The sequence below is a fragment of the Morone saxatilis genome, unplaced genomic scaffold, assembly GCF_004916995.1.
Source record: "Morone saxatilis isolate NCDOM2014 unplaced genomic scaffold, NCSU_SB_2.0 Contig20, whole genome shotgun sequence".
NCBI classification, from domain to species: Eukaryota; Metazoa; Chordata; class Actinopteri; family Moronidae; genus Morone; species Morone saxatilis.
Window position 1 is genome coordinate 16,340,326 of NW_023339763.1, and position 16,939 is coordinate 16,357,264.

At 41.7% G+C, this 16,939-nt stretch overlaps 1 protein-coding gene across 13 annotated transcripts; it reads right to left on the reverse strand.

The window, feature by feature from the left end:
- Window positions 1–1,343: 1,343 nt before the first annotated feature.
- On the reverse strand, window positions 1,344–15,917 carry taf1 (TAF1 RNA polymerase II, TATA box binding protein (TBP)-associated factor). Of its 13 annotated transcripts, none has more exons than XM_035666447.1 (43): window positions 15,557–15,917; window positions 15,276–15,413; window positions 15,052–15,166; window positions 14,795–14,918; window positions 14,580–14,696; window positions 14,137–14,259; window positions 13,608–13,849; window positions 13,283–13,498; window positions 12,929–13,171; window positions 12,617–12,851; window positions 12,406–12,513; window positions 12,129–12,296; window positions 11,619–11,764; window positions 11,207–11,314; window positions 10,860–11,033; window positions 10,585–10,758; window positions 10,202–10,306; window positions 9,919–10,119; window positions 9,695–9,836; window positions 9,457–9,516; window positions 9,134–9,264; window positions 8,963–9,043; window positions 8,730–8,879; window positions 8,518–8,637; window positions 8,116–8,291; window positions 7,795–8,027; window positions 7,484–7,691; window positions 6,874–7,045; window positions 6,459–6,670; window positions 6,197–6,305; window positions 6,010–6,108; window positions 5,732–5,909; window positions 5,567–5,634; window positions 5,362–5,484; window positions 5,154–5,246; window positions 4,976–5,060; window positions 4,808–4,875; window positions 4,281–4,397; window positions 3,806–3,913; window positions 3,491–3,586; window positions 2,912–3,131; window positions 2,623–2,788; window positions 1,344–1,933 (listed from the first exon to the last, which is right to left on the reverse strand). In XM_035666447.1, the coding sequence occupies exons 3-43, from the start codon at window positions 15,163–15,165 to the stop codon at window positions 1,711–1,713; spliced, it is 6,036 nt and encodes a 2,011-aa protein (XP_035522340.1). In that variant the 5' UTR covers window position 15,166; window positions 15,276–15,413; window positions 15,557–15,917; the 3' UTR covers window positions 1,344–1,710. The 13 variants fall into 13 exon arrangements, with proteins under 13 accessions (XP_035522340.1, XP_035522347.1, XP_035522349.1 ...); XM_035666445.1 differs by having other exon boundaries at window positions 1,711–1,933; window positions 15,276–15,380; XM_035666450.1 differs by having other exon boundaries at window positions 1,711–1,933; window positions 11,637–11,764.
- Between the last annotated feature and the right edge of the window lie 1,022 nt (window positions 15,918–16,939).

The following is a 16,939-nucleotide window of genomic DNA, read 5'->3' on the forward strand; positions in this document are numbered from 1 at the left end:
AGTGGAAAGTTTCTCTCTGCTCATCGAAAGTCTGATTTTAAAGGGTTGGTCTACGAGCATAGTTTGGAAGCCAATCCTGGTCCAAAATTCAACTTGCAAAAGTATAATTTGCACATACACTGACAATGGACTTTACAGTGAAGTTGTCCAGCAGTTCAACTTATAGGATCTGGATTTTAAATGAAAGAGGAATAGATGTTACTTTAAAGATTATTTAACTTTTTGTGAAAAGAACGTATCAGTAACAAATTATTATTGCAATTTATATACTACCTGAATACTCCACAGTTTGAGCATTTAATATCCGATGACCTTTGATGATTATTTAACGGGAAATGCTTTTAGATGTGTACATAAAGCATAGGTCTAGTAGATGTCATGACCTCTCTCATAAAGGTACATTTCTCTTATTGTGTTCGAGCTGCTGTTTACATTGCTGTGGTTTCTTTGATTCATAGCAAATCTATCAAGTCGTCTGTCTTTGATCTGATGTCTGCTTTTTGTGCCTGAATGGGATCCATTGACACACTTTAAACGCAGCACAAATTCAATGTTTAAGGAACAAAGCCATTGGGAAAATGCTTATCATGGTAAACTGGTAAAGAAATCGGAGTGGGTCATACAAGTTCAGATGATACATGTTTGTTACCTCTCATTTCACAAAAAATACTAATATTTAGTCAGTCCAGAATATTTTTGGAGACATTTAATAGACTGTATAATGAGTACACTTTGAAGTACCTACTACTGTTCATAATGTTTATGACTGAACTCTAGATATTCTCCATAAAACATATTACTACTTATAAATGAGAAAAACACTGAGAAGAAATATCAACAAAACTGTCTTTTTCATGCTGATTAGTACTGATTATATCGTCCACTTGTTTACTTGTAGAACAAACTGTTTACTGTAAGATAAAGTGATGAAATAATCAGCACAAGCTTAAAGTTTGAGCTTTCAATAAAAGCACAGGTGTAACTAATAACATCAATGGCTGCATTCCATTTTAAGTGTCCCGCTATTTTGATAACAAATGTATTGTTATGAATAATCAATATGATCATTTCTTCAAGCCAGAGTCCGCATGCATAATACCAGGGCCCTAAAGTCTTTGACATTATTATATTCCTGTTGTGACCTGTCAAAATGGCTGCCATGATTTTTAACCACTGACCACAGTCAATAAAATAAATCAACCCAGTCATGTTTTAGCTTTATATCTTTTGTTTGTTGAGATGCTATGAGCCTAGTAGTTTGTGACCTGTGAGGACACATCTGAACCAGTCTGGAGGAAGAAATAGACGTATAGATACTAGATTTTACATATGAATATGATTTGTTTTTAATCTTCAGTCGGATTATTTTATTTTTTAATTAGTCAGCGGGGTAGAAACAACATTGTTGCTGAGCTATTTGTGATTGCAGAATATGAATGAGTTAAAACAGTACAAAACAACTGAACACACTTCCATGTTGAGCTACGTCATAGTACACAATATTCGCTCAACATATAAAAAGGCAAACTGAAATTTACAATGTGCTGTGTTGTACACAATACTTTAGGTACAGGAGGAAGCTATAAACAATCATTTACAAAATAAGATCAATGTATAATACATTCCCCAGAGAAATCTTATTATTTTCTCCATTTTAAAACTGGGATTATAAACAATGTTTTCCTGATACTGCGTATAAAAAAAATTAAACTAGTTGTCAGAATCCATGTCGCTGTCTCCCCCTATAGATCTGAACTCTTCGCTCTCCTCGTCTTCACTGAGCTGGACCTGGGAGAGCACAGCTGGGCCTCTCCTCCGCGCTTCATCTTCTTCATCTTCCTCTTCCTCCTCACTGATACCGTAGTCTTCTCCGTTTCCCATGCTGGAGGGCTGCATCTGACTCCGGCTCTCTGTCTCCTCATAGCTGCCATAACTGAAACAAAAGAGAGCGAAGTCAAACAGACATCAAGAAGTGTTTTAAGTTAGAATCCTTAAGATCCAAGAAGATTTTAAATATGAAATATCTCAGGGAGTAAGCCACGGTGAGATAAAGGGTTGCAGGTGACCAACTTCTCAGAAAGGTAGCCCCGTGTGTATCTACTGTACTGGTTTCACACTTAAATTGATTTGGGGCCACTGCATTCGCGTAATACAGGAAAGTAATCATCTTTGTCTTGTGATGCCTGATCTACTGTGTCCCGCTATTGTGTCGAAAACTACTCGCGCTGTTTGCAGCATGAAATCAGATTGTGGTTGGAATTATTTTTTTCATCAGAACTGTATTTTCTGATACCACCAGGAAATCAACCACGTGGTTCAGGTATAACATAGCTTTTGTCCATATAATTGGATAAAGGACCATCTACTCTTGGAGGCAGCAAGTATTAGGGTTGGGGGATTGGACGAAAATATGGGCCATCTGCAGTTGTTTTTTTTCCTGTGATTTTTGACAGTGGTTGGTTGGAAAACACATTGTTTGTTTTTAGTAGATAAAAAAAGAAATCAAAGTGCTTATGCTCCCTGTGGAAAAAGTTGCTTGTAAACTTGATGATGTTTCAAAGACTTAAACTGCATGATTGTTGATTACTGTAATTGATTTGAGTATTATTGGGCCAGTTGTACCTGACATTGCTGTCTTCCATGTGAGGCTCATCATGCCCCTCATATGACATCATGCTCTCATCCTGCTCCATGCCCATGCGTGCCGTCTCCTGAGCTCTCCGTGGAGGTGCAGGTCGAACATCCACCTCTCTTTCAGAGTCGCTACCACTCTCCGACAGGTGTATGGCTGGAGGAGACATATAACGTACAATAATATTATATGTTGTCATATTATATTCTACATTCATGCATTATTTTTATCATGTTTTAGCCTCAATGTTTCTGTTTATATTGCTGCAGGTGGACTTACAGGAGAAAGGGTTGTCGCCCTCCTCTTCGCTGGCATCATCCTCTCCGTCAGACATGAGCAGGTCCTGGTACAGTACGCTGGCCTGGGCTGGGCGGTTAGATCTTCCGTCCTCTTCTTCCTCCTCCTCGTCTTCCTCCTGGTCATGCAACCGTCTGCGAAGTGGCAGCAACAGCTCCTCTTCATCATCTTCGTCCTCTAGATCTCCATCTGCGTCCTCTGCCTAAAAAGACAGGACAGATAAATCAGTCATAAATAAGTGTCTTAGAAGGAAGCAAGTTGAAAAGTGTAAGCAAATAAAAAAATGGAAATTAAAAAGAGGGTTTTTTGGGCTCCTGACACAAATAGAAATTGATGAAGGTGTGGAGAGAAATTGCTTATCCAATTGTATCACCTAACAATTGACAGTTACATACATTAATTTGATAATTAAAAAAAACTAAATCCCAAATTGCAACTGAATTAAGCCACCAACAGCTATGAGAACTAGAGAATGTTATAGTATATATGTACCTATAAATGTACAGCAGTTCTGGCCTTATTGCAACTAACATAACCTTTCAATAAATCTGTCTTTCTTACAGGAGCAGGAGTCTTGGGTTTGCCATCATCTTCATCCTCAAAGCCCTCAATGTCCACATCTGACTCCTCCTCCCCTGGTCTTCTGAGGTGGCGACCCTGAATATGATAATATAATTGATAAAAGTTTGAGAACACTCTTCCTGAAAGACAGGAGCGAGAAACCAAATAAATACTCTCAGTTTAGACTATTATGTTATCTGTAATGCTCTAGTGTGAGAAACAACTTTAACGTAAGCCTATAATTAAGCTGGGTGCTCTGAAGTTTTAGGATGGGTGGCATGTGGTCGCAAGCCTTATCTCTGTCTCTCTCCATACCTGCCCCCCTCTCTTCTCTGGAGCAACCACTAGAGGTCCCTCAGAGAAAAGGCTGCCGGTCTCCCTGGGCAGACTCCCTGAAGCCCCGCTGTCAAACAGATCAGCAGGCTGGCCAACACCATACAGAGCGGCACACACACACACACAAATGGAGAGACAGGACAAGACGGCGAGAGCGGAGGAGAAAACAGGGTGGGAAAAAGGAGACACTACAGTGAGGAAACTAGACTGTAGAAGTGAAACGTGAAAGTCTGGAAAAGGAGAGTTAGTGCAGAGAACAAGCGAAGAAATACAAGGGTCAGGAGCACTACAAGTTGTGGCAAGGACACTGCTGCAAGTAGGAAAGTCTGTAGACTGGTGAAGCGTTTTACAAACAGCTGGAGGGCTCAAGTCTATTGTCAATACAGCAAGATACCCAGGAAACCACCATTTGCCAAGCTAGGAAGTAAAAACTGGGCCCTGGCTGCTCTCCTACCTGCGGTGTGTATGGTCCAGGCGTCATTGGGTCTAGACACTCCAAGTCTGCAGCATCTAGAGCTGCCTCCTTAGCAGTAGATATGTCCTTCTCCAACTGGGTCAAGTGCTCATCGTACTGGAGGCACAAAAACAGGTGATTATTACAACACTGACTGATGTTTTTCCTGCTCATAAATAATTGTGAATCATTGTCCAAATTTGACTCTAAAGAGCTAAACCTTTTTATGAAACGGTGTCAAAATACATGTTGTCATAGTCTGAATCTTATCTAAGCAATTTAGCGAATTATGCAGCAATTTAATAAAAGATGTTACTATTTTTCAAGTAAAATCCTCTGTGATATACAAGTCTAAACTACGTCAACATTATATTTTCTACTTTACATTTTCTACAAGAGAGTATGTGAATTTATCATAATATGCATATGCACTTCTCATATCCCTTTACATTGTTCCCAGCATTGCTTTGCAACTGTTCTCTTATTGTCATTAAAAGGGCAAACTAAAAGGCAAAGACCCAACATACCTCTGCCAAGGTTTGCTTGCACACATTGACAATGTCCAGGGCGGTCTTTGTGTAAGGACTGTCTGGGCCTGTGAAAGTCACAAAGAGTAATTGTGCTAGTGTTAGTCAAGGCGTTTTCAAGAGAGACCGACCTCAAGGGTCACAGAAACAGTGATTTTAACACCTTACCATTGTACTTGATACTGTTGGCATGGATGAGACTGACATCTGAAAGGAACGCATCTCGGTTTTGGTATTTGTGTTTGGAGATGTTCTGTTGAACAACGAAATACACACAACGTTTCTGTTAAATTTCTTTGTATTGCTAATATTAAACATTTTATATGGGTCCCTGTATGACTCTCACCTTGCGGATGCTCTCCAGATCCATGGGGCTTACGATCACCTTATAATAATCGGGCACAAACTTTTTGTTGACAGGGTGGTGAAACGGCCATGACTACATTGAAGGAAGGAATTAAGAAATGAGACAGATCAATAACTTATTCTGCAAGTGAACTGATCAGTGCTCCCAAATTGATTTAAATTAAGACTGGTAAGAATAGATGACTCACATCGGGAACCACCATCATTTTCTGGGTAACAATGTTGTCCAGGATGAAGGAGAAGGCGACCTGATCATCATCATCCAGCAAGGGGTTGATGGCTTTCTCCAGCCTCACCAGCCGGTCTTCCTTCTACACAGACACACAAGTTAATGTGGAACAAAAAGGGCAAAAAGATTTGAAATGACACTATAACATTCATATTAACACTCACCTCTTTCAGTTTTGCATCACACAGGTCCAGCATGGACTGTGCTACCTGTGTTATTGGATGTTTCGCTCCTGTTGGAACAAAAACAAGAGGGCTGCCTCAACACTTTGATGTGGATTTGAATTGAAAGTCTATCAAGTCTTTTGTTTTGTGTTCTTTTGACTTTACCATTGTAGGTGGCACTGTTTTTCACAATAACTTCCACTGCTTCACGGAACTCCTCCCTCGATGGGTACATTCGCTTACGTACATTCTCCCTTAGCGTCTGCAGATCCATGGGCCGCGTGATGATCTTATAGTAGTCCTTCACAACCTTGGCATTGACGGGGGTGTGGAATGGATATGTCTGCGAATAAGGGAGTTAAGATTAGACAGTGGAGGAGTAAAGGAGGTGAATGAAAACAATAAAATGTTGCTGTGGTGGATGTGTTGTTGACAGAACTTACGTTGGGGTGATCCCGCATGTCATTGATGATGCTTTCTAGCACAGAAGACAAGGTCACCATGGGATCAGTGCGTCTACGGTGGATGGCCTTATGTGGTTTCTGTGAAGATTAAAAAAAAAACTGTGTAAAAGATCAGCTAAACGGATTCAGTTCAATGTGTTGAGAGAAGTTGTAAAACATTTCTTACATTGAGGTAGTCACAGTGCACAGCACTGCCTACGCGTCTCTTCTTCTTTGGTGGGAGCTGTTGCTTGGGGAACTTGAGCACTAAAGACTTTCTGCGCACCTCGTCAGCACTGTAGGAGAAATACAAGTTTTAGAAACTGCAGGGGGGTATAAGCCACAGACCCAACTGGACAAACTTTGCAGCACAGTCAAAAATTAAAAAAGTGCAGATCTGGTAAAATGATGTTAACACTAAAAGGGGAAGAAAGAGGACAAGCCGCTACCTCTCAATGAGCTGTTTGCCCAGCACGATCTTGGTGCCTTCCACCTTGATCAGTTCCTCGTTGTCGTTGTGGATGACTGTCTTTTCCAGCTCCTCCTCCTGCTCCTCTGTCATGGCAACTGGGTTAGAAGGTGGGGCATTGGTCTGATAGTACAGCGGGCAAAACTTGTTGGTCCTCATGTGTCCGATGGCTCCACATGCTCCGCACTTTAGCTAGCAAAAAGAGGCAAATATTAAGGAACACGACAAACAATCTGCCAGCACTATATGATGATAATAGTGAAAGAACAATACTACAAATTGGCATAATATCTACACCAATGGAAGGCAAATTAGCCATAGGTTTACATTTAGCTAGGTACCAAAGAGCTGGTGAAGTAAAGGAGAGGAGTATAGTAATAAATCAGCTGGCTTACTTTTACCTTGAGGTCTGGTCTCTCTTTGACCTTCTTGGCCTTCTTTTCTGGAGGTCCCTTGATCTTGTCTTTCTCTTGGTTTCTCTTCAGTCTCCTCAGCTGCTCCTGAATACGCCGACGCTCCTTCCTCATCTCTTCTCTGTGCTGCTCATCGAAGAGGGCAAACTTTCGTCTGCGGCCACAAAGACACACAGTACCAGCTGTTAAACATTCACTGGCTCAGTAGTGATGTGCTGCTGCGTGGAGCACATAGTTATTTGCAAATTGGAGGTGACTATTTCTCCAATATCTGAGTTGGAAATCATCAACACAACATTTAACCGGCACAGAATCTATGTGACACTACAGATGAACAGTCAACAAAGCGAAAATCAGCTGATATCGATAGTTAGCAGATACATTGGTGCATCCCTATATAAGACATAATGCAAATATATGTTTTTAAACACGTGTTGTGTGTGGATGCATCAAAACTCATCTGCATACTAATTCTAAAAGAATAAAAAGTAACTATATCATCATCACAGCATTAGGTTATGCAGATGTGTGAGATCAAACCATCTGATGCGTTGATGATAAAGCTCACAGTCAGAGTAAGTAAGAGACTCACATAAATTCATCATCCTTGGTGGTTCTGATCCTGGTGTAGGCGTCGATGACTGAAGCCTTGCGTACTGTCTCGCAGCGGACATATTCCTTGCCGTCCTCATCCCTGAAGGTGCGATAGATCTTGAGTCGCCGCCCTGTGGCCGAGGAGTTTAGGCTGGTGACGGAGGAAGTGTCATCGTCCTTGTGGGAGCTGGTGGATAAGGAGCTGGCTGTAGAGTGACAAGAAGGAAAGCTTACAGTTAGAGATGCTAACATCATGCTAATGAAGATGATGTGCTCAGTGCACTTTGACTTTCTGAAACGCAGACTCACACAAGCCTTTGCGCCGCTCCTTGCGTCCTTTGTGGTCACGATCGCTCTCCTCGCCCATCAGCATCCTCTGCAGCTCCTTCCTCTCCTGCTCCTCCCTCTCGCGGGAAAGCTGGGAGCTAGTCTTTTTGTTCTGCAGCATGTTCTCAATGTTCTTCCCCATCTCTTCAAAGTCACTGTCCTCTGCTGAGCTGCTGTCTGTATCTGTAGAGAGTACCTCTGTCGACTCTAACACTCTGTGGTGGGGATGCAACAAGGAAAAAGACTTAAGGTGTGCTCAGACAAGTCCTTAATAACCTATATAACCTTAAATAAGAGTCTCACTTGTTCTGCAGGTCAAAGATCCTCTGGCACTCCTCCTTGTAGCGCTCCTGGTGTTCGGCAACGGAGAAACGAGAGCCTCTGGCAAACTTGCTCATGGGTCCCTCGCCTGAACGCGCTTGCTCTGTGGACATGGTTCTCACCACGTCAATCACCTCCCAGCGTGACAGCTTCTTGATCTAATGCATACAAACACACAATCACTTTAACAAGTCTGAAAGATAAGGTATAAAAATCTCACTCTAAAAGTAAAGCCACAGGCTTTTCTTCAATTTGTCACCATTAACAAATATCCAAAAACATATCATCACTGACCTGCAAGCAGAGTTTTTGCAAATGTTCCAGTTAAGAGAGAATAGAAGACATGTCCTACATTCATGTGCTTGTATATCATCCTAGTCTTACCTCTTCCTCTGGGACACCAAACTTGCGCAGCAGCTGCTTGGCATTCTTCAGTGAGAGTCTCCTCAGGTCAGCATCGGTTCCCGTCACCGTCTTCTTGGCAGGCTGTGGCTCTTTGTCATCCTGAAAAAGCCCACAGGATTAAAGATTTCACCCTCTATAGTTACGCAATGCATAAAATTGGGGTGGCAGAGTTTTCCTTAAGACTGTCAGACCTTCGTTTGAGTGGGCTTGTTGGGCACTTTGACGTAGGAGAAACCCTCTCCACAGCCCGTAGGGTCGGCCACACCTGTGACCTCCAACAGGCATTTCCCCTTCATGGCAGAAATGAAGGCTCTTGTTGTGTTCCAAGGAGCTGTCCGCACCTAGGATGTGTGAGACAGGATCAGCACGGTGTAAAGTCTGGAACACTTAACTTCATTATGGAGGAAAGCACTTGAATCAATACCTCATCATCAATCTTCATTTGGAAGTCCTCTTCATTCTCCTCCTCTGGAGCAAAGAAGGATTTCTCACCGTATCCAGCATCCTAAAGGGGTAAAATAATGTAAAATGAACCCGTGCCACAATACTCACTTGTGTTAACAATCTGAAGTGCTTTGGAGGCAGAGACTGTTACCTTGAGTCTCTGCTCTGCCACCAGCATGCTATAGTAAGCGCAGCACTGCTCTGGAGACACCATGGCCCTGATCTCCTCCTCTGTAGGCAATCTGAAGTCAGGCTTCAGCACCCACCAGTTAGAGTCCATCCCTGGCATGAAGACAAAACACTGTCAGACATTTTCTCTTACCTGCATTCTTACTCTAGATCATATAATGCACTATTACAAGCAAAAAACACAATCTTGTCCACATGTATGTTAAGACTGTGTAGAAAGCTATGACTTGCTGATGTAAATAGGAAACGTATGTGTCCTTATGCTGTCCTTATACTACATCTTACCTCTAAGGGGGTAAGATCCATAGTAGGTGTATAAAGCTCTTTCCCTGCTCAGATTCCTGTCTGTCAATTCAAGGCACACACAAGGCTGAGCGTATGCAGCTTCAAACAGTATCTCCTTATAACCTCAACATTGCCCTGATATATTAACACAACTGGGTTAGGGTTAGTCCGACACATGATAAGGAATACTGAATGGTGCACGTACAGGGTGCTGAGCTAATGGATGAGCCTGGTCTACCTGTACGTTTGAAGTCAGCACAGAGCTTTAGTCGTTTCCTGATGCTGCTCTCTGAGTGAGAGGGGAAAGCTTTCTTTATATCCTCCATGCGGATCCTCCGGGGCCGATCCTTGCTCTTCCAGAACAAGCGGTAAATGAACACCTGCAAAATACGGATGTGACAGTTGAGAACTTGCAGCAACAACAGCTCAAGTTTCTGGGAGATGTCAGGCAAATAAGCATACCTGTAGGAAGTCTCTGATGTGTGTGTTGGCTCGTTTGGAGTTAGGTCCTGGAACCTCAAACAAGGGGCACTCCTGACCAACGACCATAATGTCCACAAGCTCTCTAATGTATAAGCCGTGCCGCGTTCGTAGAACCAAGAAATCGGTTTCTGGCATTTTGTGCAGGTAGATTGGAGCACGGAAAAGGTTGTTTTCAAACGCCTAAAAGAAAAAAAGGCATCTCACGGTTTGCCATGACAATGTCTAATCTGTGCACTGAATCTTTGATTGTGACGGTGCTGACCTGAAGCAGCTGTCCAGGATGCAGAGAACCCAGGAAAGGGGATGTGTGGCAGTACACAGTCTCTCCATATTTACAGTCTGGTGCTCCAGGATCCTTTCCAGGTTTCTGAAGAATACAGCAACAACGCCATGATGTATTTTAACAACTTAAAATTAACAAAAAGTGGAACATTCATTAAGTTAAATTTAATCTGAAATCAACACCAGAATAAAATACACACAGCAATTCAGCAAACTCAAATAAATGTGACAATAACAGTTGTAAACCTACTTGTGTAAGAGTCTAGGCTAACATAAGCATTGTTTTTAAGTTTAAAAAACACCATTTACGATATTTTTTGATTTTCAAAGACCTATGCAAAGTCAAACAAAGACAAGATTCACCCTTTTGTAGTAGTTTTTGATCTTGGTGGCCATGCCAACTTGCATGATTAGAGGAGCGTATTCTTCACTGTACTCTGCCAGGATTAAATCTCCATCTTTGCCTGTCAGGTCCTGTGGAGTTCGCATGAAGAACATGTCTCCTCCTCCCGATGCCTGTCGCTCCTGCTCTCGCATCTACAAAAAGAAAACAAATTTAAAAAATCAAGACATAAAGTAAAAAAAATAAATAAAGTTAAGACAAGGTTATATGAACGTTTATAGAGTAAGGGCTCCACCTTGGCCTTCTTCTTTATGTGTTTGAGCAGCGGCTGGACAGGATGGGGACCTGGCTGAGCCAAAGCTCCAAATGAGTACTTCTTCAGAGTTGGTCGATGAAACTGGCGCAGCTTCATGGGCCCCATGTGAGTGGGGAAGAAGGGCTGCCTCAGCTCCAGTGCTGGGATGGAGTGCTATTAAAGACAGAAAATGTACGAATTATATGACGGATATTCTATTGCTTACATTACACAGATTATGGCTCTGTGTCTATATGTGAATCAGGAGGACAACTTACAATTCAAAGCATCTTCATATCGATCATGTCTTGTTAGCATTACCTTTCTAGAACTGATTTACTGCTTACCTGAATGATGTTGCCACCGAAGGTCCCCCTCAGGCCCTGCTGTTTAGGATAGTAGAACTCATCATTGGAGAGGTTCCAAGGATCCTTCACTTCAGGCTGGGACATGTTCTTCATTGAGACAGAAAATATTTCCCACTTAAAGTAGTGTCATTCAAAGCTTTTCTAGGTTTAAACTGAATCTTAAGAATACCAGAATTCCACAGTTGCTGTTCACACTTAATTGAATTTTGCAGCCTCGAGGGCAAATATTCTGTCAATTTCATTTCATCACACCTGCTCATTTATTACATACCCTTAAACTTCCTTATAAGAGACATATTTTACCATTTTCTGTTTCAAATAACCCACATGACCACTGAAGAAGAAGACCTTGTAATCCATTTCATATAATCAAATATGTGCGTTAACCTACCCTAATGAGGCAGCGTACCTGCTGTGGCTCGTCCTTTATCACCCCAGTCTTGCCCAGCAGGATGCGGCTCTTTTTAATTGCTGTTTCCTTCTTATTCTCCTTTGATGGGGAGTGGGAAGTCATCTCCTCCTTTTCATTAGGAATTTCTAGAAGATACAACATTTTGTCAAAATAAGCATCAAATAAAAACTTTATTGTATTCCACCTTTCCATATAGTTAATGACACAAAACCCCTATATGTGATTGACCTAAAGCACACACTATCTACCACAGTGCAACGTTGTATTTTAATAGAATAACTAATAGAATAATGCAGGTTGCTCACAGTCTTTGCAACTGGTCTACAGAATTTGCACTTTTTCTAACAAACTAACATTAGATACAGTATGTTTTGTGAATTTTGTTTGAACATGGCAACGCAATCCCATCTCCTTGTAAAACATGACCCCGCCGATAAAAAAAGTTCACAATCTTCAGAAAGTATTTTTTGGGGGGGATTTTAAATATACCTAGGATGATATTTTCATCATTGGGATCCAGTGTAAGAACAGGTGGCATGAGCAAGTGATCCATCTCCTGGTCATCCCAAATAATGTTATCCTCCCAACGTCCATACACCAACTCCTCGTTGTCAATGGGGAAAATGGAGAACCAGGGAGAGTCTTCTTCATGAGAGGCTGCAGAGGAACAAAAATGAAGACAACACGGAAAATGAGTCGTTAGCTTGAGACTTAAAAAAGGTCTGGTGAATCTATTATTTGTACTGAGACCAAAAACTAAACTCACTTTGATTATCATGGCTGTTTTTTTCCCGCTTAGAGCCAGAGATTGAAGAAGCTTTGGGCATGGGTGGAGGCGTAGGTGGCACCAACTGGGAATTACTTCTTGTCAGGCCTATAAGATTAAACATATATTCCTTTTTACACACATGAAATGTTACAGCATGCAGGTACAGTATCACACAAAGACCTATTACAAGGTTTTTCTTGCATCGTACCCTGTTGTGCATTATAAGCATTTGCATTGCGTGTCATGCTGGAGGGCAGCCATCCCGCCAGGCTGGCTCGCTGAGTCTTGGTGCCCTTGTGTTTTACTTCCTCCCCATTCCAGATGATATCGTCCTCCCATTGCAGTTGAGTGACCATCAGGAAGAGCTCATTCTCAAGGACTTGTCTGTCCTTATCTCCATCTTCATTATCAATATCTTCGTCGTCGTTGTCTTGCCTCAGGAACTAGAGATATATTAAACACAATATCAGTAACACAATCAGTATTAATTCCATGTTATGGCTACGGATTGTCTGCATACCTCGTGTGCAGTGTCTGTTATTTCTTTAGGCGCATCCTGCTTCTCCGGCTCACTGGACTGATCTTCTTTTAACTTGAATCCGTAGTTGAAGTTACTTCCGTCCTCGGAGACGCCTAGCATATCGTACCAGAGCTGGGCTGGACCATATCTCCATTCTGCTACCTTAGGTCGAGACTCTGCCTCCTTGTCTCCATCACCACAAGTTTGTGAGAACTTAGATTCTACTGGAGCCATCATGGTTATCTGGACGGCACAGAAAAGCATGTGAAGAGGTGGATACAATGACATATCGGCAGACCACTACCAGCTGGTATTATGGAAGCCTACCATAGGCCGTAGCAATGAAAGATTTACCTCATCATCAGAGAGACACTGCTCTGGGGGTGGAGGGAGTGCGTACTCGTAAACCCATCCGGACTTCTTCTCCTGGCTTTGCTCTGTGGGCTCTCCTTCTGGAGGAGGTGTCCCAGGCTGAGGGTCTCTGTGCTTCCGCTTCTTCTTCCTGCGGGCACTCCTCCAAACTGATGGCATGTTCTTTCCAGGACCAAACAGCCGCAAGAACCTAAGCACCTGATAGGACATCCAACACAGTGGGCGTCAGTGAACCCCTTTGTCTTAAAATGATAATATGTGTAATAATAAATTTCAGCCATGGGCAGTGCCTGTTAAGATGCTTTACCCTTCCAGGCCTAAACTCTGGGAAGAGCTCTGTGACACCAGGCAGTGCTTTAGCAGCATCTTTCTGCATAATGCCAGCGAGAGGGAGGGTGAGGCTGTCAGGGGGGCCTCCAGACCCCAAGCCCTGACAGGGACGATCTGTTTCTGACTCAGAGTCCGACGAGCTGCTGAAGTCTACTTTATCAGCCGTAGAGGATGGCGCGATGATGGAGGGAAGGATGATACCATCGCCCTCTTCTCCAGCTGTGGGGAAAGACAGTGACCAATCACAGCAGCATTAGAGACAATTATACATCATCTTCAGATATTTGTGACCTAAAATACTTAAAGCTTAATTACTATTGAGTTTGTTTTATGATCAAATAAAGAGGAAAATCTAAACCTGTGACAATAACGTCCAGGCTGAGGCAAATTAACTTCCTTACAGACTCCAGTATAGCAGTTCTGTAAACAGCTTAAAGCTCTGTGGAAGAGGCCGAGTCAAACACAATTTCTCAACAGGGACTAATTATGAGTAAACATATCCTCACCTGTTGTACTCTGAGGGGAGGGTTCCTCTTTCTTAGCAGATGTAGGAAGAGTTGGTGGTGGCGGAGGAGGCATGAGCTTAGAATCAATATCCTCGCAGTCTGCATCATAGTCATCCTCATCATCTAAGATTAAGGAATTAGAAAAATGTGTTTACATTAAATATATAATATACCTAAACTGAAGGTCCAACAACATTTTGGGATCCTTGGTAGGGGCAAAGGAAAATGGTGGTAAAAAGATACCATACAATGGGAAAAAACAAAAGAAAATAGGAGTTACTTTGCTTACAGTTTTTTTATATAATTAAACATATCTTTATAGAAATGAGGTCAGTTTTATGTATCTTAAGAAAACAATATGTTCAAACAAAAAAAGGGTAATTCTTAATTGAGTATAATAACAATCAAACACAAATATGACTAAGGAGCAGTAAGGTGATCACCTGTTTTCCTGCTGGGCTGCAAAGACCCCATGGCCTGACGGTACTTCTTCGTCTCATCCTCAGCAACCTCACTGATGTCGGAATAATCAACTGCATCTTCAGTGCTTTTCACCCAACCTGGATGAGGAGGAGAGATATTGAAAATGTCACCCCATCCTGCTCCTGGCTTAATTAACGCAAAGTTTCCTTTTGTTTTAAAATGTATTTGACCTAACCTTCTGCGTCCACACTAGCAGAGTCTCTGCCTTCATCTTGATCTTCGTCCTCATTGGCAGTGATCTCTGTAATGAGTGAGCCCAGACCCAGTGTACCCAGACCAGCCAAATGCTTTTTGGACTCCTGTGGTGGGAAGCAAAGCAGAAACAGAACAGCAAGTTGAAATAAGTGTTGCAAATACAAACAGTTAATAGGAACAGTTAATAGTACATAATAATGACTCTTAAATGCTGCTGTGAAAAGGTAAAACACCCACATTGTCCAGCACACTGTCATCCTCCAGCTGTCCATCTTCGTTGATGTTTCCAAAGAGGAAGCCAGTAATAGAGAAAGGGCGATCTTGGTCCTCGTCACTGTCGGAGTCCGACATCCTGAGTAAATAACATTTACAGTTCAGACATTTGGCTCATCTTCTTCTCCTCCTGAGTAATGCGACACATCACTGAGATCTCTGAACGATCCCACTCATAACGTTATTACCTGTCACAACACTGAAGCGGTACTTTTGTTTCACTGACGTTGCAGCCAGATCAGATTCCGGTAACCAAAATTCATTCTTGTGTCGTTTTCCTCAAATATAACAATCTGATAGAGCAACAAACTCCGTAACTGTCCACACTGTCACAGACAAACGTAAGTTAATAATGTCATCAGCGCCGCAATGTAGTGCAGCGTTAGCCACTTCGCTAACATTAGCTAGCTCGTTAGCTCTGCATTGAAAACGAAATATCAGAAAAATCATAGATGCAACTTACACTTACCTCTGGGACCTGACTTCAACTTCTGTAAGCTCGGGTTTTAGCCAGCTTTAGTTGCCCAGCTCTCTCAATAACATCAGATAGTTGCCCAGCTACCTCATTAGCAGCTCAGTCTGGTAAAGTAGCACAGTGAGCTAACTTAATGTTACCGAGACAAGAGAACTTGTAATGCGTTCACTTCAATCTATGCAAAGGTGTTTTCTATCTGTGCCTGCATCGGCTTTGTGACCTCGAAACAAAAAAACAAAACAAAAGTAATTTAATGCAGTCTTTACACACCCGGGTTCAGCATAAACTTTTGTTTTTATTTGTGTGTGTCGTGCACTGCAGCACCGTCGGCTAAGCTAGTTAGCTAGTTTAGAGCCTGAAAGTGACCCGGATGGAAAGGGTGATGCGTTCAAGGACCCCCTGTAACGTAGTAGACTGTCATGTTCGCCACCCAGAAGCAGAAAACTTCAATATCCAGGCAGTACGTAAGTATGCAGTAGTGCCGCTCCCTTTCTAAAGTACATGACATTTTAATGCATTTAATTTCTCAAGTCTATTGCTGCCGCTAATCTCCCCATACAATCTTCTATTTATAACGTTTATAAAGTTTTAATTTCTTAATATCCACTGGCCTCGCTCAGGCTCAATGTCCCGTGAATTATACATTGTTTATGTCACTTGACACATTATGTTTCTTATGCTGGACCTCAGCACCTTTTACCTTTTCTCTCAAGGACAGAGCGTGTCTGTGCTTGTTGCAACATATCTAATCTTAAAATATCTCACAGCACTGATCCTCTTAGAGAGACTTCATTCAGGATGACATTTTAAAAACAAAGTACTCCTAAGGATTGTACTTTTCAGTCTTGTGAAAAGTGGCTATCAACTTGTGAGCACTGGATATGAATTATATTGTAGTTTGGTTAGATTTATTAGATTTTGCTAAATGTAATGCTACTTCTTTAATTAACCTCTCTAGACTGAAGGATATCCGCTGTAGAGACTATATTAACCGATAGTAAGATGAGTGTATTACAAGCCATACACAGTACATCCTTTTTCTAATCCACTCCACAACTTCCGTTAGTCAATAAGCTTAAGTATAAATATCTAAATCTTTCAGAGTGGATTTTTTTTTTTTTAACCAAAGTACACTCTTCAACCTAACATCTTAGCATTCATATGACAGGATGTATTGTAAAAGTACAGTGAGTAGTGTTAATCCTTGAGTGGTGAAAAAGGTTTCTTCTTAACCTTCTACTACAGGTGCATCTCAATAAATTAGAATATAATGACAAAGTTCATTTATTTCAGTACTTCAATTCAAAAAGTGAAACTCATATATCATATAGATTCATTAGACACAGAGTGAAATATTTCAAGTCTTTATTTCTTTTA

Excerpts from the sequence above, each read along its gene's own strand:
- taf1 (XM_035666447.1), bottom strand. The coding sequence starts at position 15,165 with ATGTCGGACTCCGACAGTGACGAGGACCAAGATCGCCCTTTCTCTATT. Across the intron at positions 13,172-13,282 it reads AGTGTCTCTCTGATGATGAG|ATAACCATGATGGCTCCAGT; the intron begins GTAAATCTTTCA and ends TGTGCCGTCCAG. Across the intron at positions 5,635-5,731 it reads AAACAGTGCCACCTACAATG|GAGCGAAACATCCAATAACA; the intron begins GTAAAGTCAAAA and ends TTGTTCCAACAG.